This window comes from Uloborus diversus, unplaced genomic scaffold (genome assembly GCF_026930045.1).
Source record: "Uloborus diversus isolate 005 unplaced genomic scaffold, Udiv.v.3.1 scaffold_1032, whole genome shotgun sequence".
Taxonomy (NCBI): Eukaryota; Metazoa; Arthropoda; class Arachnida; order Araneae; family Uloboridae; genus Uloborus; species Uloborus diversus.
Window position 1 is genome coordinate 35604 of NW_026557691.1, and position 26727 is coordinate 62330.

At 32.8% G+C, this 26727-nt stretch overlaps 1 protein-coding gene across 1 annotated transcript in view; it reads right to left on the reverse strand.

Annotated features, from left to right (window-relative positions):
- Positions 1-26727, reverse strand: part of LOC129232063 (protein BANP-like) — a 42232-nt gene that overhangs the window by 9930 nt on the left and 5575 nt on the right. Inside the window, exons 2-7 of the mRNA XM_054866299.1 lie at positions 23807-23960; positions 22885-22941; positions 17600-17675; positions 10960-11123; positions 10740-10875; positions 4101-4290 (exon numbers count right to left, since the gene is read on the reverse strand). Of these exons, the coding sequence (XP_054722274.1) occupies positions 4101-4290; positions 10740-10875; positions 10960-11123; positions 17600-17675; positions 22885-22941; positions 23807-23960 (777 nt within the window). The remainder of the gene's footprint in view (positions 1-4100; positions 4291-10739; positions 10876-10959; positions 11124-17599; positions 17676-22884; positions 22942-23806; positions 23961-26727) is intronic.

The following is a 26727-nucleotide window of genomic DNA, read 5'->3' on the forward strand; positions in this document are numbered from 1 at the left end:
CTTCAATTTCAAAAACCATAGCTCTCCCCCCAGAGATCGTCAATTGTCACCTAAATTGGCTCTTTGGGAACTTCAATTGATAAATTTTGCCCTGAAAGAATTCCTGAACGCCTCCCCCCCCTAGTGTTTCAAAACAATGCTTACGCATACGTTTTAGAGCTCTGATTTTGAAAAAGTTTTGGGGGAATTCTCCAAATACCCCCTCCCGCAAACATCGCCCAAAATCATTTAAAAAGTCTAACAATGCGTTTTTGAAGCTATAATTTTGAAAATTTTCCGGGGGAGTGCCCCCGAACCTCCCATCATCAGCAAGAATATTAATTTTTACTATGCAGGTGTTCTTATTATTGATTCTTTTTCTCCACATTCGTAAAAGCAGTTCTCCTAATTTAAATACTCAAATTCTAATGGTGACTCCCTACTAAAACTAGAAGATGTATCCGCTCTATCTTTTATATCTGAAAAAAATAAATAAATAAGGACGGTGGGAGCGTCTCCTCTTCAAGGAGCAAGTTTAAGGGGACCGGCTGGCCTGTAAATGCCTGGGCCGGTTCATGTTGCCCCATCCGCCACTGCAGGCAGACGTAATGGAGAAGTGTCTGAGTAGTATAAAGCATGTTGTCAGTGTAAGATTGCAAACTGGATGGTTTCTGGCAAAGAGATTGCACGCCGTATAGCAGTTAAAATCACACCGAGTTGCTGCCTCAGTGAGAAATGGCGAATAATCAATCTATTAGACGACATCTGGATGCTTTTACCCGAGGTCGAATCATTGGGAAGTTGGAGGAAGGCCACAGTGTGACAAGTGTGGCTGCAGAGTTCGGAATTGCTTACAGCATCGTTTCACGACTTTGGAGACAATTTCAAACTACAGGAACAGCTATCCGTGGGTTCAGTAGGGGTCGTCCACGAGGAACCATACTCGCAGATGACCGGTATATTGTCTCACAGGCCAGAAAAAATAGGCGGCAGACAGCGGGAGAAATCGCTAGACACACGACACAGGGGACTGGACGACCGATATCGCGTTTTACCGTGGCAAGAAGACTGCACGGTGGTGGTCTGTTTGCACAACGCTCTATACGGTGTGTACCTCTAACGCCTGCCCATCGGAGAAGAAGTTCTCTGTAGTGCCGGGAACACCGGAATTGGAGAGACAATGAAAGGGGACTCTTTACAGATGAGAGCAGATTCAGTCTGAGTAGCGATTTTCATCGCATACTCATCTGGAGAGAGCGGGGACGCCGCAATCATCCCTCGAACATCATTGAAAGGGACAGGTATGGAGGTCGCGGTGTTCTCGTTTGGGGAGGCATCATGCTTGGTAGTTGTACAGACCTTCACATCTTCGACACAGGTTTAGTCAACAGGACCCCTTATTGTAACAAGATTCTTCTTCATATGTGCGTCTTTTTAGAGGCGCTATGGGTCCGCAGTTCCTTTTCATGGACGACAATGCACCATGTCATCGCACAGTAGCTGCCGAACAGCTCTTAGAGAGTGAGGATATTGAACGTATGGATTGGCCGGCACGATCTCCGGATCTCAATCCCATCGAGCATGTATGGGATTTTCTAGGCAGACGCTTGGCAGCTCGTACCTTACCACCAGTAACGATTCGGGAGCTTCGATTGGCGCTGCAAGACGAATGGGCAGCAATGCCTCAACAACTCATTGATACCCTCATTCTCAGCATGGACAGACACTGAAACCTGCCTAGCAGTCGGGGGAGATCATATCCCCTACTAAAGACTGGATGTTTCTTGCTGGACACCCATCACAGAGATGTTTCGGCCTTCAGTCGCATTGCGCTCCATGCTATTTTTTCAACAAAGCTTCTTTTTATCCCTCTGAATATCCTCCCTATTTCTCTTTTAGTAAGTGTTGCTTACATTACACATGTCCTTACGTATTGGGGATCTTACAGTATTAAATGCTTTGATTTGGAAAGCTTTTGTACAAAGTTATATTGAAAAAACCGTCTCGTCCTTAATTTTTGCACACCAGTGTATATTAATAGTAATCGTTCAGTTCTCGACCAAATTTGGCAGGGAGGTACTCAGGCACATGAGAAGGAACATAGTAGGGTTTTCAAACAACAAAACAAATACCAAAACCTTGATTTTTCTGCATCAGATAAAATGTGTTCCAATGTCCTAAAGTAATTAAAACTTTTCGTGCATTTAACTAATTTCAAGCTAAAATGTAGGTAAGCCTTCAGTTAGAAATTCATTGTTGATCACAGAAATTGTTGAACAATACTTGTATTTCAATTTGTAGTGTGAAGAAGATCATTGAGAAAAAAGATCTGTTGCCCTTTTTTTTTCTTGAATATGAACATATAAACTTTGTCTTGAGGCTTTTCCTCTCATGGGGAGATTTAAAATTGTTTGTTTTTGGTTATATTTTTGCGATCTGTCGGGGAAATTTTAGATTTTTTTTCTTTCAACTCTGATTGTTGAACATGCTTCACTTGACATGACTTTTATTTTCAAGGTAGCCCGTGCGTAAACCGGTGCGGCGCAGCTGGTTTCTTTAATAAATATTTGCGTATGCTAATAAATTAATTTTCCTGCATAACATTTATTATTGATTCTGATCAGAAACTAATAAACAGAGATTTCAAAACTAATGTACCTATGGCTTTTTTGTTCAGTGAAAATATTTTACAAATTGTACTTCTAATAATAATTTAAAGTACTTATTCTGACTATGAGCAATTAAATCATTGTTTTCCTGGATTCAAGCCCAGTTAATGTCAATTTTGTTTGCTTACATTTTATTATTTACTACCAACCGAGAGAGCGCATAAATTTGCATACAAATTGAAAATTTCATACAGTAAATTTCATGAATATGTTCATGCTAATTTAAAATCTCTTTATTTGGAAAGAGAATCAATACAAGAAACGAGATGCAGCTTAAAAAACCCTTGTTGCAATACAGACTTTTCCATTATCCATAAATTAATTTTTCGTTGAAGAAAAAAGTATATACTTATGAATTAGTTACAAACTAGAAACAGACGAAACTTATTTTCTGTTTTTGTGTTACTACTGTCACTAGTTAATTTAGATGAAAAAATGATTCTGGCACATTTTCTGATGTGCAGTGGAAGGTTCTTGCCTACAAAATGTAGACATTTGTTGATTGAAAAGGAATCACTTATCTACTGCATGATGTTCTACCTAGTTAAGTGAGCGGCAGCAAACTGGTTTCCTATGTCTATGAATAGAACTTCATTTTTCTCAAGCGATAAAAAATAGAATAGTTAATTTATGGTTTTACTCATTTCTTCCTCATCAACATTGCCGTCAGCGGGAAAGGCAAATATCCAACATGATAAACAGAAAAAGTTTTTTTTTTTAATTCTTTGAAATATTTATATTCAAAAATGCAATTTCTTTTTCAATTGCAAAAAATGTAGTATTACAACGGTGCCAAACTTTTTGGTGCTAATCCATAATGTAACTGAATATGAAGTGAGTTTGCAGCACCGACTTAGCAATTAGCACCGTCATCTAATGAATATTTAATGCCAAAAGTAAGATTGCCTGCCAAAAAGTGACAACAATGCTATCAACTTATTTATGTGACTTGGGCACATCTTTGCCTCAAGCTTTTCTCACTGAGACATCGTAATCGCTCCCTCCATTGAGTATATTTACTTTGAGGTAAAACCGTGTTCTCAACTAATGTGTCAACAACAAAACTAAATAAGTAAATGAATTAACTAAAATACAGCAACAGAATTACTAAACTTGATATGAAAATTCAACTTTGATCCTTAAAAAGGTTATATTAAATTTATCCATAGATTATAAATATTCTACTAATCTCAAATTTAAATTTTGCTAGACATAAGTTGTTCAAAAGTATTTGCAGCGATGTTCTGTAAACTTCATAATTAGTTTTTGAAAACACTATTTGAAATAATATTTGTTTCTATCGCAAGTAAACTGTTTTCAGAATGTTGCATTCGAACTGTACTACTGGAGAAAAAGCAGGGGTTCCACAAAAAAAAAAAAAAAAAGGGACATTATTAAAAGGGTGCCACATATCAATGAAATAACGAAACCCTGCTTTATACAAAAGCATACCTGTGTTTGATTCAAACTTTCAGTAAAGTCTGCATTCAAAGAAACAAAGAAATCATTTTCGTGTAACGATTCATAAGAATGAGGTTCTTTTCCTGGTGAGGTTAAATTTTCATGCTCTTGCTTTTCCACAAGTGGAAGATGTTTAGAATTGCAAGACTTCAAATTCTTTGGCTTCCCTAATGAAAGATGTCTAAAAAATAAAAAAAATTAATCTATTCCAGAATATAAGAAGTTTAATTACAAAAATGAATACTGCACAACAATGATTAGCTATACATATCTATAAATTGAACATTTAACAACTATCGAACAATTTACAGGGTTCATACACTTTTGGTTAAAAAAAGTTCCCTGACTTTTCCAGGTTTTCCAGGTTGTTTTTTAGAAAATTCCAGGTTACTCGCTTCATTCAAAATTTAAGTTTAAATAGTAATATTTTCAAAATAATTAAAATTGTTTAAAGTAGCAATGCAGAAGAACTGAAACTTCTCCCCTTAGATTAAAAAAAAAAAAAAATTGTTTTTTTTTTTTCGTTTGTTTTCTCTGTCAAAATTTTAAGTTTTTTTTAAACATTTTGTTCAAAATTGTTTTAATTTGTTTACTATTTGTTGAAAACAGAGTACTTTCAACTTATTTTAGCGTTTCTTTGATGTCACGCGTAATATTATAGCATTTTGCTGTAGTCCTGCAGCAACCTTTTAGCATCCGCTTTTGGTTTACAATACATTTTATTTTCTTATAAGTAGGTTAAACGAAACATATTGAGCAAAATGCAAAGCTAAATTTCAGTATAAATATGATTAACTTGTTGCATCAATCGGCGTACCATGTAATGCATAGTAACAAATATCAACACCCGCCAATCATAGGCCAATGCCAATAATCTTTTTTTTTTTTTTTTTTTCACATATTAAAGGACGCTTACATTAAAATTTCAAACTTTCTTTTCCAGAAAGTAATAGTTAATTTTCAAAAATTCATAACTTTTTGCACATTTAATGTTATTTTCAATATTACACATTGATATAAACGTCCAATTCTGTTTCTGGAAGTTTAAGTCTACTTCCATTGTGCAAACGATCAAATATGGCGACAAAGTGAAAAATTTAAAATAATAAGTAGATTTTTGGATTTGTAGTATAAAAGTAGTAATAAATAATTAATAATCCTTAAAAAAACTACAATAAAAGCAAAATAGTCAGTATTTAGCACATAAGAGTCTAAATCAATTAAAACAAAAAAAATGTTATGAAGATTAAATTTTGCATTTTTCCAGAAAATAATTACAAATTATCCGGAAAAAAAGGGCACAATTTGTGTTGTTTTCAATGGTTTGCATTGTAATTAACATCCAATGCCGTTTTCGGGAACTTAGGCACTTGAAAAAGGCTTGTGTACTTCCATCTTGGGAATGACCAAATATGGCGGCTATGCCCAAAAATAAGAAATAACTTTTTTTTAATTTGTTGCATGAAGACAGTTAAAAAATAATAAATCTTCATGATACTACAATTCATTGAAAAGTTTTTATCACATTTGCGTCCGAGGCAGTGAGGATAAGATTAAGTTTTAAGAACAAAATTTTTCATTTCTCAAGAAAATTATTTCAAATAATAATACAAAAACAATTTGCAGACCATTTTTTGTTGTTTTCATCAGTTTTCAATTAAAGAAAACATCCAATTCTGCTTTGTTTTTAGAAACTTAGGCATTTTTGGATCGTATCTACTTCCATCTTGTGAATGACCAAAGATGGCGACTACGTTTAACACGTAGCTGAAATGATTTTCCGATCAAAAAAAAAAAAAAAAAAACATTTTCCCCGATCGACCCTCCCATTTACAGGTTGTGCTTCCGAAGCAGTAAATTGTCTTCTCTCCTGTTGAGTTTGTGCATAATTGCTGTTCACCTGATTTTTTTTCCCTTGGGAACTTCTGAGAGCCAAAAATGGCGGCTGCTGAAGATTTTTTGGGTCGCCACTTTTTTCATTGCTTTAAAATTGTTACAATTTTTTTTTAATACATCGATAAAAATGAAGATTAGATCTTATAAAACGAAATTCCCTGGGAAAAAATTGGGAAAAGAAAAATTTTGGGGACACATTTGGAAAATTCCTTGACATTTTTGACTAAGTCATTTTCCCTGATAATTCCAAGTTTTCCCGGAGCGTACGAACCCTGAACCGAACAGAATGTTGTGGCAACCCATCTAAAACTTAAGGCAGTAGAAAGAAATGCGTTCCCCTCACTGACTCCATGTAAGAAAATCTTCGCTCTTTTGGCGCATTTTTCGTTGTGAAAAAAAAACGTTCATTTTTCGATTGCAGTTTTTAAGTGCCAGCGTCGGTTTAGATAAAAATTTACAATTTTTTTCGTGAAATCACAATAAAAACGAAGACTAGATCTCATAGTACTTAATTCCTTGGGAAAAAAATGGAAAAAAAAATTTTGGAGGACAAAATTTGAAAACTCCCTGACTTTTCCCTGACATTTTTGGCAGTGTCATTTTCCCTGACAATTCCCGGTTTTCCCGGAATTCCCGGAGCGTACGAACCCTGATTTAAACTCGAGCACTCTCTACCAACAGCAATTTTGTATCGTGATTCGTAAAAGCCCAGATGTCCACTTTCTGATGTGAAATTGTGTGTCAAATTGCTCCATGCCATTTGTCATCCATGCATTTAATTGTAGCACATGAAAGACTAGATACTATTTTAAAGATCCCATTAAATTTGCAAAAGACTAAGGCCTCTTATGCAGTCCCATTGGGAAAGTATTAAAGAAAACACAAACACACACATACAATATGGGCATAGGACCATTTCCATACATAGGACTTTTGCAAACCTTTGTTGGGCAGTGCCTGACACATATTTAAACTGTTATACATTTTTCGTTGATTTAAAATAGCATCTCTACAACATGATCCTAGGATAGTTGTAAGACTTAAAATTGGCAGTGGTGTCACAATCGGTAAGGCATCGGATTTTTTGCCTGATGCTACATGCTCGTGCAAATGCTAAGTATGCCAATACATTGAAATTTTAATTAACGCTCCTAAATGTAAAGTGTGAAGGAAAAAATTTTATTTTGAGTTTATTGAAAAATTCTGTTTAAGGATACTCTACTTCAGGACAATTTTTTGTTGTCTCTGGAAAGTCACTGTAGAACCACTGTCTTTACAAGCATATCTGGTATTATTGTATAAGGCTAAAATTGTAGCGCAGGAAAAAAGCACAATTTGTCAAAAAACCTATTAAAAAACAAAATAAAAACCATGTTCCCAAATGGAAGCATGTCTGAAATAAATTTAAAAAAAAAAACTTATTTTATGTGGATTAGATTACACATTGTTTAAGACTTGACATCTTTAGTTTGTTTTAGGCAGATGAGTTTTAAATTGATGCGGAAGCAGCACTTTTTAAACATATAGAATTTTCCTCTCTTTCAAAATCCAAACTCCTAAGATTGCAAACAACATGCAATGAACGACATTTTGGTGCGCTAATAAGCAATCTTGGGCCACTGGAGACATTTTTTTTTGGGATTGCATCCACAGCTCTTTCTCAGAGGTAAAGTTATTAAAATCACACATTTCAGAGCTCACTGAAAGAAGAGATTTTAGAAGTGACAAAGGAGGATGAAACCAACGAGGATAGCAACATCGATGACACACTACCAAATAATTTCACACTGAATGTTTTGAGTCATTCCTCTTGACATTGGAAAATGATCTTTCTGATTTGATCATGAAGGAAGATCTCGTTAATGGAAGTTACATGAGTGATCATGATGCATTGTTAATGCCATACAAAGAACTACAAAGAAAAATAGTTAATGACAGCCAAAAACTGTCATAACCAGTTAATTTTTTATAAACATATAGTTTATCCCATTTTTTTCTTTATGCACATTCTGCATATGTATCAAAATAATTACACATTAAACTTATTATATATTCATCAATGGAGCCTAACCTCTGCTTTAACACTACAGTTAAATCTTATTTTATGAGATTTTGATTTATGCGGCATTTAACGGGCGTATCCCTCGCATAAAACGAGGGTCTATATATACTACAAGGGCCTAACATAATGATATTTTTCATATCTAAAGCACAAAAAAGCAACTTAAAAGACTCAAATGGCAGGAATCATTTGACCTGGTTGACTAATTTTTGAAATGAAATGAGAAGAGAAACCTATACAAAGAAGCCAACCAAGAAAAACAATTTCTGTATACTAATCAGAAGTCACAATGAAGTCGAAACTTTTCAAGATCCAAAAGATGGAAATTCTTTTTTTACTCTCAAAAAAATTATTATTTAGGTTATTGAATGTTTGGTTTTTGGTCAAAAGAGAAATATTGAACCCTGAATGAGTAACTAACATAATATAACTTTCTTAAGCTTTTCACAAGAGCAATACCAAAATACAAGAGAAGAGGCTAGTTGAGAAATGAAAATAATTATACTTTAGCACTTATCAATAAGCTAAATAATTAACTTTCAAGTGCTAGCGATTTATGTTTATCTTCCCATACTACAAACTGCTCATAAAATTGATTTTGAAGCAATCATTCAAACTAGGGATGTATCGTTCATGAACGAACGGGTCAAAAAGAACAAACTCTGAAAATGAACGAATCCATTCGTTCACTTAAAAAATGAACGATCGTTCTTTTGAATGGTGCGCTGTTTGGAACATTGTATTGATGCACTTGTGATAAAATCACCTTTTTTTAAAAAAATTATATTCATCTTCAAATTTTTAACTTTCAATCAATCTCAAACTTCCTTTTTTCTCAGTGCAGTACAATATAATCATTTGAACCTTTTAACTTTCTGCTTTATTCATCACTTTTATTTAATCGCTGCAGTTCATTTGCAATTTTGCAATGTATTCATTAGTAATGTTTTGTATAACTTGCGTGGGACATTCCACTTCCTGTCCCACGCATGTGCAAAACCTTTCTCACGCTTTCTGTCGCCAAAATTATTTCGAAAAATACCTTTTATCATTTTTCTAGCAAACTTTTGTACAACATCCCTATCAACTACCATCTATATTAATTAGGCTTTATTTTTTACTGATTATTTCTGTCTAATTTTTTTCCCCCATTTAAAAAGTATAGTTTTTTTTTTGTTCTCATCGGTAGTATAGAATACTTTTACATCTCCCAAATATTAGGAAAGTCTTCTTTTTTAATTAAGTTGTCCTTTACTCCGGCTGAGCTGCCCATATCTTTGCTGTTACTTTTTTTGTTATGCATGATCATTGGCAATACTAGAATTATATATACAGCACTGTAGCTGGAAAAATTTAATAACTTAATTTTTTGACATGCTGAAATGAAACCTGCGATTTTGGAACAGAAAACGTATCATTTGGCAGCTGAGAAATATCTTACAAAATTAACTATAATTGCTTTGTACATCATAACCTGAATCAAGCTTTTTCATTCATTTTTCGGCATATTTTCTTACTTTTAGATCATTTTAGTAATTTTTCCTTCAAAGAGTATTACAGTCGAACTCACTTATAATGAGCACGAAGGGACCGCGATATTTGCTCGTTGTAAGTGAGTGTTCGTAAAAAACAGTTTCGGGAGAAAAAACATAAAAATGTATACATGCTTGCATTGTTATTTTTATACAGTACTAAAGAAGTTGGTTATTTGATTTAAACTGTCTTATTGTCTCTTTTTTGTTATTGTTTCAGAGGAACATGGAGTCCGAAAAATATCATTTGCAATCGGTGGCTTCAAAATAGTTTGAAGTCTTTCTGCACTTCCGAAGCCAAGTATGTCGAGTGCTATTTAACTTCAAATTCTTTATATTTATCGTTTTGGTGGTCGCTTTCATTTTTGTTTTCCCTCTCTCGGAATAATTTTACACCTCCCTAATATTTTTAGGTGAGTCTTTTTTTGTTTTTTTTTTAATTAAGTTGTCCTGTACACCGGCTGAGTTGCCCATATCTTTGCTGTTACTTTGTTCTCCCTTGACTTTCAAGCTGCAATATCCTCAGAAGTATGTCTCGTAAATGAAAGCATTCTCTTCAACAAATATGCAATTTTTAAATGCTCTTCTACTCTATGAATTTCAAAAAAAGTCATTGTCATCACTTGTTCTCATGATTTATGTCTTATCTCTAACCTTCAGCTGAATTCAAAATGTTAATGGAATATTTTCAAAATTAGAATAATCTTTTCTGAGGAGGAAATCAACAAACATTTTATAAATTATAAAAATGTTGCTCACTTTAAGTCGGGTTTGCTCACTAAAAGTGAGTTTTTTTCCCCATACATCTATCATTGAACCAATCAAATCTTTATTTCCTCGCTAAATCTGAGTTCTCGTTAAAGATGGGATTGTTATAAGTGAGTTCGATTGTACTGATATAATGAAACAATTTGAATTTGCTTGAGTATGTTGTGCAGAGAGATCACATGCAACTTTTTCAAATGAACGAGCTAAAGAATGGTTGATCTTCTGATGAACGGATTATTAAAAAGAATGACAATGCCCATCTCTAATTCAAACTTTCTTGCATTTAATAATTTAATTATCTTTCACCAATTGATCGTACCAAAACTATTTTCAAGAAATCAGAGAAGAGATGTAAAAATTAAGTGAAATTACCTTTCTTTGACTCCTTTACAAATTAAGGGCATTCCTTTATGTTTTCTTCTAAATGCTGTTCTACACTTAGAATCAATATTTTGTTTAATGCGCTGCCAATGCACATTGCTAATGCCAAACATGTATGTAACATGACCTGAAATAAATCAAAGAGTTTAATTTTTTAACAAAATATTTTGTTCATTATTTTATAAATTATTTGTTTATCATAAAAACTTACATTTAATGCCATAAATTTTCAGTGGGTCTAACTGCCTTTTCCCATGTTTTCCAGTTCCAGATATGTTAGATACCGCTTGAGTTTCACGATCAAATAAGTGATCCAACAAGGTCAAGCTCATTTTCTCAGGTGTTGTACAGGAACTGTTGATATCTTCTAATTCTCTACACAAACCACAAATTAAAAAAATGCAAGTACACAATAATACTCAATGAAATGATGTATTCAAATAATGTTTGAAAAATCATTCTAAAGTAAATCAATATAATTGATTAACAGATGGAAAAACAATCGATTTTCTACATGTTTATATTAAATTCTTATTAGCATGTTTTCGTGTTAGTAAGACATGCTGGTTCTGATCATAAGACGCATTGCATACTTACCGCATATATGTAAGGCTAGATATGCATAATATACGTGAACATGTAAATATTGTTTGCAGAAAGTTTTTAGAATTATTCAGAAAACAATCCTCACAAAATATTTCTAATGAAAACATTGAAAAATATACACACACGCTCATATATACATCACAGTAATATACACACATTACTATGAAAGATGAAAATCCGAGAATTAACATTCAACGGTGAAACATTGGAAATATTAGGTCTTTTGCCAATGTCTCTGCTACGTATGTGTTCACTTACCAGCCTTTTACTGTAAAACATACATATATACACACTAGGGGGGTACCACTCCCTGCTTGCTGTCATTCATTAACCCCGGGAAGCAGTTCTATTTGGATCGCATCATGGTCTAAGCTCACTGCAGTTGTTCATTACATACCATATCACTATAGTCTAGCAAGTGTGGGTTTTACAACATTCTTATAAAAACAATATATTCCAGGCAATAAATTTTTTCAACCCTAGAGATATTGCTAAAATGAAACAATAATTGCTCAAAATTTTCAAACCTAAAATTAATGATTTTCCTTGAAGAACACACTGCCCAGAGGAAACAAAAACAATCAACAGAGCTGGATTTTTTTGAATATGATCCAAACATATGGGAATAAGGAGATGATTACAAACAGGGAAAGTAAATCCCTAGAAGTTGTAAACGATCATGCTGAACCTGCAGTTACTCTTATTAATGAATACAGTGGGTTTCTTACCCATGATGAAACACAACTACAATTTCTATTGCAAACTTGGAGGTGCTTGAGCTACCCCTAAATATTAAAACATATTGTTCAAACTTCACATACATTTCAAGAGACAACGTTTCTGGTCTTATTGGCCGTGGTCTAAAGGAAAAAGTAGACCACGGCCAATAAGCCCGGAAACGTTCTCTCTTCATATTGATGCTGGCCGGGAAAGTCTTAAGCAGTTTTTACATATATTGTTTTTACAGTAAATGTAACCAAATAAAAAGGGTGAGACCAGTAAAAATATTTTTTTTAATGGCTCATAGGAGACACTTTATAATTTCACGTTTTGTTTGATCTATTGATGTAACTTAAACCTATGTTATATAATAACATAGGTTATATAGGAGTTAACCTATGTTATACAACCTCAAATGTTATATCTTAAATATTTGAGCTCTTAGACAAAAACAAATATCATACCTGAATTCAGTGCACTAAATACATTCAAAATCATGTTCCAAATATCCTGACACCGAAATATCTGTTGCCAGAATGCCTTTCATAAGACCAGAAATGTTTCCTTATTCATCACCATTTTTCATTTTAACACTATTTTTATAATCACTAAAAATACTTCTTTTCAAAAATCTTTTAACTTTCATCTTTCCATCCTTGCCCATAATTAAGAATAAGAAGAATATTATGAGAGCTTTTATATAAGTAACTAGAAGAAAAATACCAGATATATTCAGGGCCGTGCTGTCCCTTTGTGCAAGGTCATGCAGAGCACGATGGCGCCAGAGTCAAAAAGGTGCAGAGTTCTACCGATCAAAAATGCTCCAAATAGGGAGGAAAAATCTCCAATTGAAAAAATAAAATTGATTTTTTCGTTATTTCTAATGTTGGTGGGGAAATTATATTGTTCATTGAAAAAAATCAACCAGTCTTGCTTCTTATCTAAAAGGAAAAATTATTGCCTTTTTGTGTCTAAATGTGCTATTCAAAAGCAGAATTTTTTACACTGAAAATACATGATGCTGATTTATGCATCATTAGCATTTTTCCTCCTAATGTGGAGCCGTGAATGCTATTTCGGCATGTCTGTAGTACATAAGGTTGAGCATACCAGGCGAGCAGCAATAAATTTGCTATTCCCCATTTTGGTTTCTGCGATGAACAGGTTGTATTATAATTTGTGCAATATGCTCTTTTGTGATTTTTAACATTTGCTCTTGGTAATTCAACTGCTTCGTGTTTTTATACAAACAAAAATACGGTAAGCACATTTGCATATTATTTACTTGTGCATAACATTTATATATTGTAGGTAATAATTTAGGTTAACTTTTTAGTTCCGAAAAGTAACAACTTGACCACCGTTACTCAATTCCCCCTTCCCCTTCCTCACATCATTACAGATCATCCCCAATTTGAGGAGAGCAAACACCTTGCGCTCTAACAACATTATAATAATATAAAAATGTTTTGGAGTGCTTCAATTTCGAAAAATTTTGAGGAAGGAGCTCCCCTCTTTCGTCACCAAAGAACGACAAAAATTGAGTTTATAAAACTACAATTTCAAAAAAATTAAGAAGGAGAACATCACATTCTTTCTTCCTAACACCATAATGAACGTCTAAACTTCATTTTTTCTGACTTTAACTTCAAAACATAGGAAGGGGGAACTAAATCTATTAGAAACAGTCCCTGAGCCCCATTATTTTCCAAATGGCAACAAATACGGTCTTTAATCACATTTTTAAGAAATCGATTTCGAAAAATATTGGAGAGGTTCTCAGAACAATTTCTCCCCTTTACATCTCTAAAGATCATTCAAAACTGCATTTTTAGAGCAAAAGTTTCAAAATTTTCCAGTGGAGAGCCCCTGAACCCCCCTATTTGAATCTGCTTGCATTCGAATAACGTTAAACCAGAGGTTAACATTATTCCACGTTAAAACAGAGGTTTTATCACCTTTCTCTATGCATCTCTCTCTTTACATGCAATGTACAATATTATTTATGAAGCGTGTAGCTTCGAAAATTGGTTATCTCAAATTCCAATTTGGATGCAAATGTTTTCTTCAGTTTTTTTCAGTGTAATACTTAGGGAAGGCCAACAATCTCAGACAGTCGGAGAGTTTCAAAATGGTCTTCTAAATTGGTTTAAACAAAAGAGGAAAAGTTTTTGTGGTTCATATCTTTTTTTAACGACAAACATGTGAATTTTTTTTAAAGAATATCTTTTTGAGTTGCCTGAAAATATGACTTTTCCAGTTATATGCTTCATATGTTCTAAAAAAAACTGAGACGAAAGTAAACTCACACACACCTTCTCCCAGTTTTTAACAACCTAGACCTAGAGAGAGCGAAAAAGATGGACTTAACTGCTAAGGCATTGAAGCTAAGTTCACGTGGAAAATTTTTTTAAATCCCCCCCTAAAACTACTTTTTAGTTGCGCTGTTGTGCCACTGGTTTGTAACTGTAAGTCAATAGCGTCTATCAGTTTATTTAGAATAAGATGCATTTGGTATCTTTCAAGGCTATTTTGTAAGAAATAAGAACTTATTGTTCAATAAAGCAGGGCTCCCAACACATTTTAGCCATAGAAAAGGGTAAAAGAGGACTACTTTGAATCAAAAAGGGGACCAAAGAGGACCAGTTAGGATTAAAAAGAGGACCTTGGGAGGACCATTCATAGTTAAACCCAGGGTAGCACCAAAAGGCAAATTAGCTGGCTGGCAATAAATACATGAAGATAATTCGTTAATTAACCAAAATAATGATTTTTAATGATAAATTCTTATCACCTTCTGTACATCTGAACTTCTTATCCATTGAATTATATTATTCACACAAACATTTGGATGGGGGGGGGGGGGAGTGACAAGCAAGCATGTGACTAACCATCTTACAGAGTAACTTAATTGTAAAATAAATTTTCTACTACTTAGGTAAAAACTGGCTAGTTAAAAATAATCACCCAAGTGACCGATCAATCAGTGCATACCTAATAAAGACCTTTTAGATACAGTTATTACTGTAAACACCTTAGTACATAGTAGTTTACAAAATTTTTCACATAACCAGTTTAAAGAGAATTCATTTTGATATAAGGTACCGCAAAACAAGAAGATATAGTTTGGAGGCCAGGAGGTCCCCCTCCCCCTCCACAGCCCTTGGTTTTTACACATATATTTCCAGCCAAAATATGGTAAGTTTATATACATATGAGACTTTATGACCAAACACCAAAGCAGGAGGTAATTTCTGGCTACGCTACTAACTGACTAAGTTCAAAAATATTAGAGGTTTGCAAATCATTGATTAGTATGCTAAGTATCCAAATCATTTCTTCATATGTATGTATTATTTGTTCGGCCACCAAAAAAATATTGTAACTGTCTTCAAGTACATATAAAAATTAGTGAGAAAGACATTTTTTTTATTAAAGTCACCATACCTAAAAATATACAAATGCTGCTTAAGCGATAAATACACTGTAAATTTGAGCCTGCTTTTACTGGATAACTTAATGTAATAAATAAATGTGTAAGTTTAGATTCATAGAGCTATGTTTTCAAATTGAAAATACTCATTATAAGTACTTAAAAAAATAGGAATACAAAGATTTTTAGTTTTTAAAAATAAAATTAAATAAAAAAAATTGATGTAGCACACGTCAAAACAGCTTCCAATTTTAAAAAATATTAAAATAATTACAAGATGCAAAAGGATTGAAATCTTGCGCAAGAGAATCAAATTTTCGCGAAGTATGTTCACTGTTGGCATAATTTCAAAAAAAAAAAAAAAAAAAAATATATATATATATATATATATATATATTCTCTAAAACTAAACATGACTAAAATTGAACATAAAATATGCTAGTCTAGGATAGCATATGTGAAAATAACATTCGATTGCGCAAAATATGTACAAGATGCAAAAAGATTGAAATCTCAAAGACAAGAAGCAATTCCTCGCGAAGTTCGAGTAAGTGCAATGCTGCTATGGTTCCAAAAATAAGAAAGTTTATTATCTATTAAAATTAAACAAAAAATAAGCTATTCTATGATGGCGTACGTCAAAATAACTTCCGATTGCCAAAAATATCATAACATTAACAAGATGCAAAAAGATCGCGAAGTGCGAGTAAGTTCAATGTTGCCATGGTTTCGAAAAAAAAAGTAGTTTATTACCTATTAAAATTAAACAAAAAATAAGCTAATCTATGGTGGCGTATGCCAAAATAACTTCCGATTGCCAAAAATATCAAAATATTAACAAGATGCAAAAAGTTTGAAATCTCAAACACGACATGCAATTTTCCGCTAAGTGCGAGTAAGTTCAATGTTGCCATGGTTTTGAAAAAAAAGTAGTCTCTTATCTATTAAAATTAAGCAAAAATAAGCTAATCTACGGTGGAGTGTGTCAAAATAACTTCTGATTGACAAAAATATCAAATTATTTACAAGATGCAAAAAGATTGAAATCTCAAACACGACAAGCACTTTCCACGAAGTGCGAGAAAGTTCAATGTTGCTATGGTACCAAAAATATAAAAATTGTCTATTAAAATTAACCAAAAAATAAGCTAATCTAAGGAGGTGTTATGTCAAAATAACTTCCGATTGCAAAAAATATCATAACATTAACAAGATGCAAAAAGATCGCGAAGTGCGAGTAAGTTGTTCAATGTTGCCATGGTTTCGAAAAAAAAGTAGTCTCTTATCTATTAAAATTAAACAAAAAATAAGCTAATCTGTGGTGGAGTGTGTCAAAATAACTTCTGGTTGTCAAAAATATAATTTTCGCGATGCTACATATCGAACACAAGTTCAGAAAATTGCACTGATGAAACATTCTTGATTTTTTTCAAGTGCGCACGAACCCATGAAAAATATCGGTAGCAAAATGCTTTGATTTCACGTCATAACTCTTCCCCCAAACTTCTCCATTTGCTAGATTTCCATAGGAGGAGTAATGACGTAAATCTGAAGCGAAATAATACCAGAAAGTCAAGTTCAATAGAAAAACGGCGCCGCGGCAGCGTGTTCGAGCTTAACATAAGTCCGCACACAGTATTTTTTAATGTAATGAAAATTTTTAAAATCTGATTTTTTAGTAAAAACAATACAAAAGCGGACTAAACGGACCAAAATGTTAAAAAGCGGTCTAAAGTGGACCTTACCCTAAAAAACGGACTTTGGCGGGAAAAGCAGACCATTTGGGAGCCCTGAATAAAGGTATTAAAATGTCCAAATGTACATTTAGACAAAGCACAAAATGTTTGCACACTTTTTAAAAAAGCAATTCAATGCCAAACGTATTCTTTTCCCTATTATATTTCTCCACCAAACTTACTCTAGGTGTTAACTAGATTTTCCTCAAACACCACTGCATAAAGGCGATGGAAAGACATTTGCACGACGGCGCCAATCAGGCTTGGCGTGGGCCTGGATATATTCAACTTTTTACTAACACATTAAAAACTATTTCTGCTGTATCATATTATTAACAATTTATTATCATACTTACAATGGAGTGATTCCACATCTCACACGAAGATCTGGATCATTAGGGTTACCAAGCCAACAACCATCTGGATAAGAATCTAATAAAAATATATTCCACATCAAAATTCTAATAAAAAAAACATTTGTTGAGATTACACTGCTTACTTGTTATATCATTAGTATCAGCTTTACTGAAACTCCTTTACTAATCGCAGGCTTCTCGTTCTCCTGTTTCATTTGAAACATATTTTCTATTATTCTCATGGCAACAACCCCCCCCCCCCAAAAAAAAAAAAACAAGTTTTGATTTTTAATCAATTCAGAAGTTTGGGTGTTAATATCACATGATTCATCAAAAGACATACAAGTGAAATTCAAGGAATGTACTTCTTTCTTCTAAGTCAGGGCTTTCCAAACTGTGGTGCAGAGATCCTTGGGGGTACGCGCCAAAATTGGAAAAGAAAAAAAAAAGGTAAATGATATTAAAATATGCTTTGGCATCAGGGGGGGGGGTAAATAAAAATCCTTTGGAGGCGGCACAGAAATTGAATACCCCCCCCCCCCCTTGATGTTTCATAACGAAGTTTAATGACTTAATTTTAAATGTGTGTTTTTCAACTTTTTTTTTTTAAGGATTCCTTCAGGTCAATGAATCTACTTCTAAGTACATGAATATTATGCACTAATATACTTTGAATGTGGATGGAAAACATCTTTAACGTTTCAAGCCATTTAAATACTAAACCCAATATAATGTCACTGAAATGCTAGACAATGAGCGGCTTTACTTAGGACCATTATCATAATGATTATAACACGAGGGCAATGTTATTAAATAAACCCATACCTCACTTGAGTTTTTTTTAATTAATTTATCAAGAAAGTCATAACTTCATAACATATTAGTTTTACTGGAGAATTCAAAAACTACTTCTGTGTGAATTTCAAAACAGTTGCTGATTTGTTCTTAAAGCCATAATACAGTTGAGATAACATATTGATACTACATGCAGTTTCTATTAAAAATCATAGTTTTTCCAAGAAACTGCCAAATGATTTCTTTCATTTTGCATTTTTTATAAGTTGAAAAAGAAATCTATTATTTCACAAATAAGTTCCTGGATCAAAATGACTCTTTTAGGTGCGCCTACACTTTAAAAAAAAATGTTAATTATTGATTCCATCAAAGAAGAATTAGTGGACAAATTGCGATGATACGGTCCCTTGAAATCGAAACCAGTGAGTTCAATGTATTCTCTGGGCCTCTGACTCCAGTAATACTTCTTTAGCAAACAAAAATGCGTTTATTCAAAATAACCTGTGTGTGTTTTGTGATCTTTTTAAATAACTACGTAAAAAAAATGCAAAAGAAAGGTCAATTAAAAAGTAATAAATAAAATAGTAAAATTAATTCATCCTTTTCGGGGGGGGGGGCATGCCCCCTCCCTAAAATCTGCTACAGTTTGGCATTTGAAAACAAGAAATGCTTGTCAAAAAAAAGTTAATCTTTCCCAAACTTTCTTTTGTGCTACTCCTTTATTTGCCACAACTTACAATTGTGAATCCATTTTTTTCACCTATGCAGCCACCAAAACTAAATTACGAAAGGGTCTAGTTATTAAATTTGACATTCGACTCCCAGATACCAAAAACCATACTCAATATTTTAAAATTGTGCTAGCTAAAAATTTGATGCTCAATCTTGAGTGTTTTAACGATTTTGTTACCTATTTATTTTTTCATGACCAATTTGATTTTGTATTCCAGAAATTCTAAATAAAGCTCAGTAAGTGTAAATTACTTACTAGGGCTGGCAATGTAGGAATTTCTACATCATGATGCATCGCCAACCTTACATTGCGATGCATCACAATACATTTTTTTTTTGGTAACACCAGCAAGAATTGTAAAAAAGAAAAGAAAAAAAGAAAAAAAAAACGAGTTCAAAGGGCAAGATAGCAAAAAAGGCATGTTTTGAGATTACAATTAACCTATTTTTTTTAAATGCAAAATGAACTTATGGAAGCAATCTCTCCTTGCATTTAAAAGGGGTTCCTCAAAACACCAATACATGTGAATGCAATCTGTGTTTCTGTTTTGCTATTTAGCATTGTTTTTTTTTTTTTTTTTTGGTGAATGATTATAAGCTAAAATTTGTTCATTAATATATTTTCCACTAAGAACTTAAAAAATTGCTTTTCCTGCCAATGCTGGGAAAAGTGAAGGTCCTTGTTCGCTTATGATCTTCCACACAAAGATGCCCAGAACTTAAATTTTTGGTTTGAGGGAATTTTTAATTTGACGAATGATACTTATTTAACCCAATGATAAAATACGAGCATGAACACAAACATGTATTTAATGACAAGAGACATTAAACATCATTATTTTTAAATAAAGCAATTTTAAAATGCAGTGTCCAAATTTACTGAATTGTCAGAAAAAGATTGTTGAGTAAGGACTTTTTGGTAGGTCACAGTGACCTCCTGATCTCCCATCGGGACGCCACTGCTTCCATCAGCATTTTGAAACAATTAAGAGATTAAAACTACAATGATTGTGGACACATGTCTGAACATTGGAGCTTGGATTTTAGTCATTGAGGGTTTGATGGATCGGTTTAGAGAAAAATTCTAAGGCGGTTTACTGATGTGGGATGTGCACCGGTTTTTTGTGATGAATCGCTCAGCCCTACTACTTACCTAGTTTTTTTTGTAAATAGCAATGCCCCCTCTAATTAGTAATGATTAATTTAACTAAGTTCAATTACCTACAAGTATTTACGCACTAATAGCTAAAACGTTCAGGAAGCCCTGCTCTAAGTTAGAAATTAGTCATCCTAACAATAACAGAAAAACAGTGTAATTGATAAAGTTGAGGAAAATGTACTCATATATAAGCAAGTCATCTGGGATTAGTCAAGGTGCAGTTTTACTACACAGCTAAAATTCAACAAATTAAGAGTCAACATATAATAGTCTCCATGCAGTTAACCATCAACTAGAGATGGACAATGTCGTTCTTTTTAATGATCCATTTATCGGAAGATTGTTCATGTCATTGACCCGTGCACTGAACTAGTTCATTTGAGCAACTTCATTCATTTTAAACAGTTATAAGTAATCTCTCTACGAGACTTACTCTTGTACATTGAAAAATGTTTCATTGGTTTTGTTACATTCTTTCAAAGAAAATTAACTAAAACTGCTTATCATTTAGAAGATATACCAATAAAAATTTTAACAAGAAATATTTTGTTTAGGTTTAGATGTATAAAGCAACCTTAGTTCACTTAGTAAGCTATTTCTTGGTAACAAGTAGAAAGAGATCTGTTTTCGATCACAAAAGTCGCAGGTTTGATTTCTGCATGGTAAAAGTTTTCATTTAATTTTAAAAAAAACAAAAAACAATTGATTAAATGGATGTCATCACAAAAATGGTATTTAAAATTAATCAAAACCAAAGTTTACAATCTTGGAAAATTTAGTTTCAGCAGAGGAATATGAATTAAAGTGAAACTTCGATAAGTCGAAGTTGCAGGGAAAGTGAAAATAATTCGAGTTATCCTAAATTCGGCTCATCGAAAACGAAATGGAAAGTATAGAATTAAAAATTAAAAAAAATACTACCACTAAAACTCATTAAATTTGTAATAAAAACAAAAATTGACAGAATAATGTTTGAAGGAGGTTATATATTTACTTGACATAATTAGCATGTAATATAATTACTATATAAATTCAAGAGTTTGTATGGTTGGAAAACAAATTAAATTGTTAAGCTGAAACATAAGTTTTTACTCATTAAACAGAAAAAAGTAAAAAATTATCTAAAAAATCTGCAAACAAAGAGTTGGGAACATGTGTAGGGGATTCCATGAAAATGCGCAATACATCTGCTGCTCTTCTAATATTTTGATTAGAACATGATTTTATTTATATACATTCTCAAGTTCTTACTTCTCTTCAATACCAGAAAAGTTTTCTCTTTTTCACTCACGTATGAAAAAATATCTTCACCAGTTGGGAATTCTCCGACTTAAATTCTCTCATCAACAGCAACAAAATCCATAAAATATATACTAAATTGAATGTTGAATGTTAATTTTCTTCTGTAACAAAATTCTGCTCAATTTGTAAATTTAGTCTTTATTTTTGTTCATGTTATTGGAGGAGGGAAACGACTTCAATTTATGGAGTTACGTTAACAAGGGAAATCTAACGACGGTCATGAAATAAAATTTCGGCTTATTGAATATTTCGACTCAACTAAATTTGGCTAATAGAAAATAAATAACATTTATTCCCCATTCAGTTAGATGGGAACAGAAACTCACTTCGGCTAATCAAAGTTTCACTGTACTATTTAAAGATAGTATGCCTACAGAAAAGAAAAAAAATAAAAAATCAGGGTTGTTTTTAGTTTAAAAGCGCGGAAAAAGGATGTTTTAATTGGCTGGAGAAAAACTGTCCCCAATGTTAAGACTAACTTGCTAACACTAATTTAAACATTTTCAAAATGCATTTAATTTCTCAGAGTATAAAAGCACTTCCAGATACTAACAAAATAGTGTATAAAAATGTATTTCTATGTGCTTGACTGATAAAACTTAATAGTTAATAGAAATAATTAGAAATATCAGTGAAGCATATGGCACAGATGAGAAAAACTACCAGAAATTGAAGTAAAATGTAGTAGTAATATTATTGCTTACATGTGAAATGCTACAGTTCCTCCTTTGACATATTTTTCTTTTCACGAAAATGCCCAGCAACAGTGTACCATCTTTCTTGCACTTGGTGTTTTAAATTAGAAATTCAACTTAAAACTTGAAAAACATAATTCCTTAGAAATCAATGATACGAAGACGTCGTCTGATACGCAAGTCCACATGATTTGGTTTGTGAATATTTAAAAGGTTACCATATAGTTCAGTCTATTCTTATTATTATTAGTCTATGATTCTCTTTACTCTCATAAAACAAATTTATTTCATAGATTTTTTTCTTTTGGAATTGCATTGAAAGAAGTTACTGTTGCCAGTTTATCAAAAAAAGAAACTTTTAAAAACCTTAGCCTTAAAATCAATAAATAAAAGTTCTTCATTTATTGGTGTATTTATTCTCTGGCTAGGCCACTCTATACAGCATGATGAGTTCCAAAATAATGAATGTGGGGTTCTATTAAGAAAAACAGACATTTCTTCAGAAAGTTGGAAAATATATAAGCAATTAGAAAAGGAGCCTTTAGCTAAAAAAAGGTCAACATTTGTCTCATAAAACTTAATTATCTACATAAAATAAGTACCTTCAGTATTGGGAAAGGTGTGAGTTGGAGCTTTACCTTCAACAGAAGTTGGCAGACCTGAGAAGAAATACGGACAATACAAAACTTAAGCTTGTATTTGAATTTTAATGAAATAAAAAAAAATAGAATAAACAGCACATTTAACTTCATTCATACAAAACAAAATGAATTACAATACGAGGCGTGTTTTTAAAGTAAGTTCCGTTTTTATATAAAAAAGGAACGAGTACAGATAGAGCTAAGTAATTTAGTGCACAAAAATCTACCACCCTTACGCTATTTTTCGACATTGCTCCCGTGATTTTCCAAGCATTTGTCATAGCGTGGTACAGGTTTTTGTATACCTATTCGTACAAAGTTACCACCCGTTTAGTCAACCATGAGGACTCTTACAGGGCTTTGGCTGGGGCGTTTTTGAACATCCTCTGGTCTGCCCTCACCTCGCTCGCAGCATCTTTCATTTGTTTCGACATCTAAAGTCTTTCCAAGGTGGTCTGTGGCACAACAGCAAGAATGAGCTCAGAGAACATGTTATCCCTTGGCTGACTACACAGGCGGCAATCTTCTATGAATAGGTATACAAAAACCTGTACCACGCTATGACAAATGTTTGGAAAATCACGGTAGCAATGTCAAAAAATAGCGTAAGGATGGTAGATTTTTGTGCAATAAATTTCTTTGCTCTATCTGTACTCGTTCTTTTTTTATATCAAAACGGAACTTACTTTAAAAATACGCCTCGTATACCATGAATAAACAAGCTTTAAAAAAGTAATAATAAACCAATAAATTAGTTTGACCATCACAAATGTAAACTAAAATCATTATTAAAGTCAGTAAAAAAAGTAATTTATTAATTTTTTAAAACACAAGAAAATTAATCAAGAAAAAATGAAAAAAAAAATCTTTGGATAGTACTTACTAATCACTTCTTTAAGAGAAGATTCCTTAATTTTCAATAATACATTTTCAACTCTTTCACCCAAAACATGGTAGCGAGAGCTGATTTTATCGATCTTCTTTTCTATGGTCTTTAGTTTGTTAATGAATGTAACTTGCATGTTTAAAAGTATCTCCTGAGAGGAAAATATAGGTAAGATTATTTTTTATGCATAACAATTACTGATAAGAGAAAATATTTAAAGTTAAATCAAATCATAAAATACATATTACTACATACGACGGCATAAAAGTAGATAAGCGGTGGGCTTTTGGTTCAATTAAAATGACTCCATTGCATAGTTAGTGAGTAAACATTCTTCCATTACTTTACTAATATTTAAAAAGGTCAGAAATCAGATTTAGAACACCATTATAAAAACTGTTAGCCATGAAATAAGTCAGGGATTCTCAAACTGAGTGCTGCTAAGTGTAAGGGTTTTGTTGCAATTTCCTCCAGGGTTTGGAAGGATTATTAAAGAAACATATTATCCATACACAGGGTTCGCTGATATATATCGGTTGATACAGTAGGTGCAACTTAATGTGATCATGATTAATGTTATCAGAACCATGAAGTCCCGGAACACTTATTCAGGGTGTTCCCGTTTAACTTGCAAGACCTTTATTTTTGCAACCATTTAGTCCTAGATGCATACTTCCGAACACAAAAATTTTCAAAATCAGATGCACAGTTAAGATATTTAAAGTCTGCAGCAAAAAATAAAATAAGCCAAAAAATATGAAACTTAACTTTTTATGCCAGTCCAAGGTCCCTTAACTTTTTTTAGGGAAATGATTCACCTTGAAAAATAATTCCAACACAAAAAGTTTGACCTTAGTAATTAGTACTATCAATATTCGCCGAAATATGAAATATAGTGTTTTGCAAACTTACACCACTTTACATTCGCCACCAAAATCAGCTTTTGAGTTGAAATATAGCGGCTAACAAGGGTTTAAATGCATGAAATACACCGCCAGCTCAGTCATTCCAGCCGAGGACTGCAGTTTCGTGCTTATTATCATTCATCAGTCCAGTATAGGAAGCAGTGGCATAGCTAGACCCGACTTTCGGGGGGGGGGGGGGGTTTCTTCTTTTATATATATATATATATAATAATAATAATAATAATAATAAAAGTGAAAACTATTGAAAAGACCACACCAAAAGCCCATAGATGCGCATGTGTACATTTTTTTAGTATTAAAAAAATAAGAGGGGGGTGAATCTTACATACTTTGGAATGGGGTGCCCCAATTCCGATACTTGTGTCAAACAAAACAAAAGCAAAGAATTTTTTATTTTTTCAAAATTATGGAAAATTCAACTTTTTTTTCTTTTCCCTCCATTTAATTTAAAGTGAAATTTTTCTAGCAACGTCTTGTCAAAACCAGTCTATCCAAATCAGGGGGAAATCAAATATCTGATGAGCGTGTTCCGTTCATTTCAGTGTGACTGCTTAATTTAGAGGCTAACACACATCTACAAAAGCTGGCATCCCTGAAAGCTAATAGACACTTCCATTTCCGCCTAGAAACTGGATGTTTGACTTTCAATCTAATCGGTGGTCAGACTATAAAGATATTATATTTATAAAGATATACCTATAAAGATATTTATTTTTAATTTTATTAGCTGCTTTAGTACTTACATAAATATCTATTTGAGAGAGCAACAGCAATTTTCGGGTATTATAAACAGAAGACTTTTTTTATTTTCTACTTTTTAATCCGAACCAAGCTAATAGAAATAATCTAGATTCATCTGGTTTTTAAACATTTTATTCATGTAATGCTATGCAGTTTTTCTTTTGAATTAAAATAAAATTACCTTCAGAAGGGTCCGATGGGACTAACGCTGCTTTGCAGACTGTACGTTTTCTTCAGACGACGTTAACTTTCTCTTTTTAGAGCAATTCTTTTCGTCATTTAAATTTTTTTCTTTGAGTTGAAAAAAGCTAGTTATTGGTCTTGTTCATTTCATTATGCAACAACTTTCACTTAGAATGTACTACTTTAAACAGACTGTACGTTTCCAAAAGAATACGCCGTAAATACTGGCTGAAGAATCAATGTGATTGCAATGGATATTCTGGTTAGCAAAGGTAGTTTTGACTATGACCTATGACACACACGAGACCAGACCAACGAAAACCTCTATCGTCTTGAATTCCGGTTATGCTATCATTTTCGGATTCGAAGCCCAATGATCTTCAAAGCAGCAAACAAAAACATTTTCTTCAACTCAGAAACAGAGGAATTGTCTTCAAGAGCTGAGGAGGCAGTAAATGCGTTCCACGAATAGGCTTTCCAGGAAGATTAACCAAAGGACAGTCGTTTCGAGCACTTTCTTGAAAGAAGAGTTAAGGGGTGAAATTCACAGGTTTGGCATGTTAAGATGAACATTTAAGTTCATAGTTAAAGGACATTCAAGTTAAAAGCCATTTTGCTCTGTTATCTGGATTAGTACTGTTCTTTGGTTGCTCTCTTTCTTAAAATTGTGATTCCTTAGAAAACCGAAATGATAGGAAAAAAAAGAAAGTATAAGTTTTTTTTCAAGTGATGAAAAAAGGAAAATCGTAGACTACTGGCCAAGTTAGATTTGCTGCAATTGCTAACCTCAAGAAGATAAATAATGAATCCAAAAAAAAAAAAAAAAATCAGGGACCAAAAAGCAATAAAAGACTTTTCTTGAAAAAGATATGCTTAAAGTTTCTTTTACTGTCAAAATGATTCCTTAAACTCGCAATAAAGCACTTAATAATGTAATAATAGAATAAATACCTAACAAAACTAATAAAGAGGAATTTTAATCAAGAGTCCATATTGTCTTTAGTATCGATTTCAAATTTTCACCATAATATTTCAAATTTCTATAAAAAGTTTCTTAAAGCCTCCGTA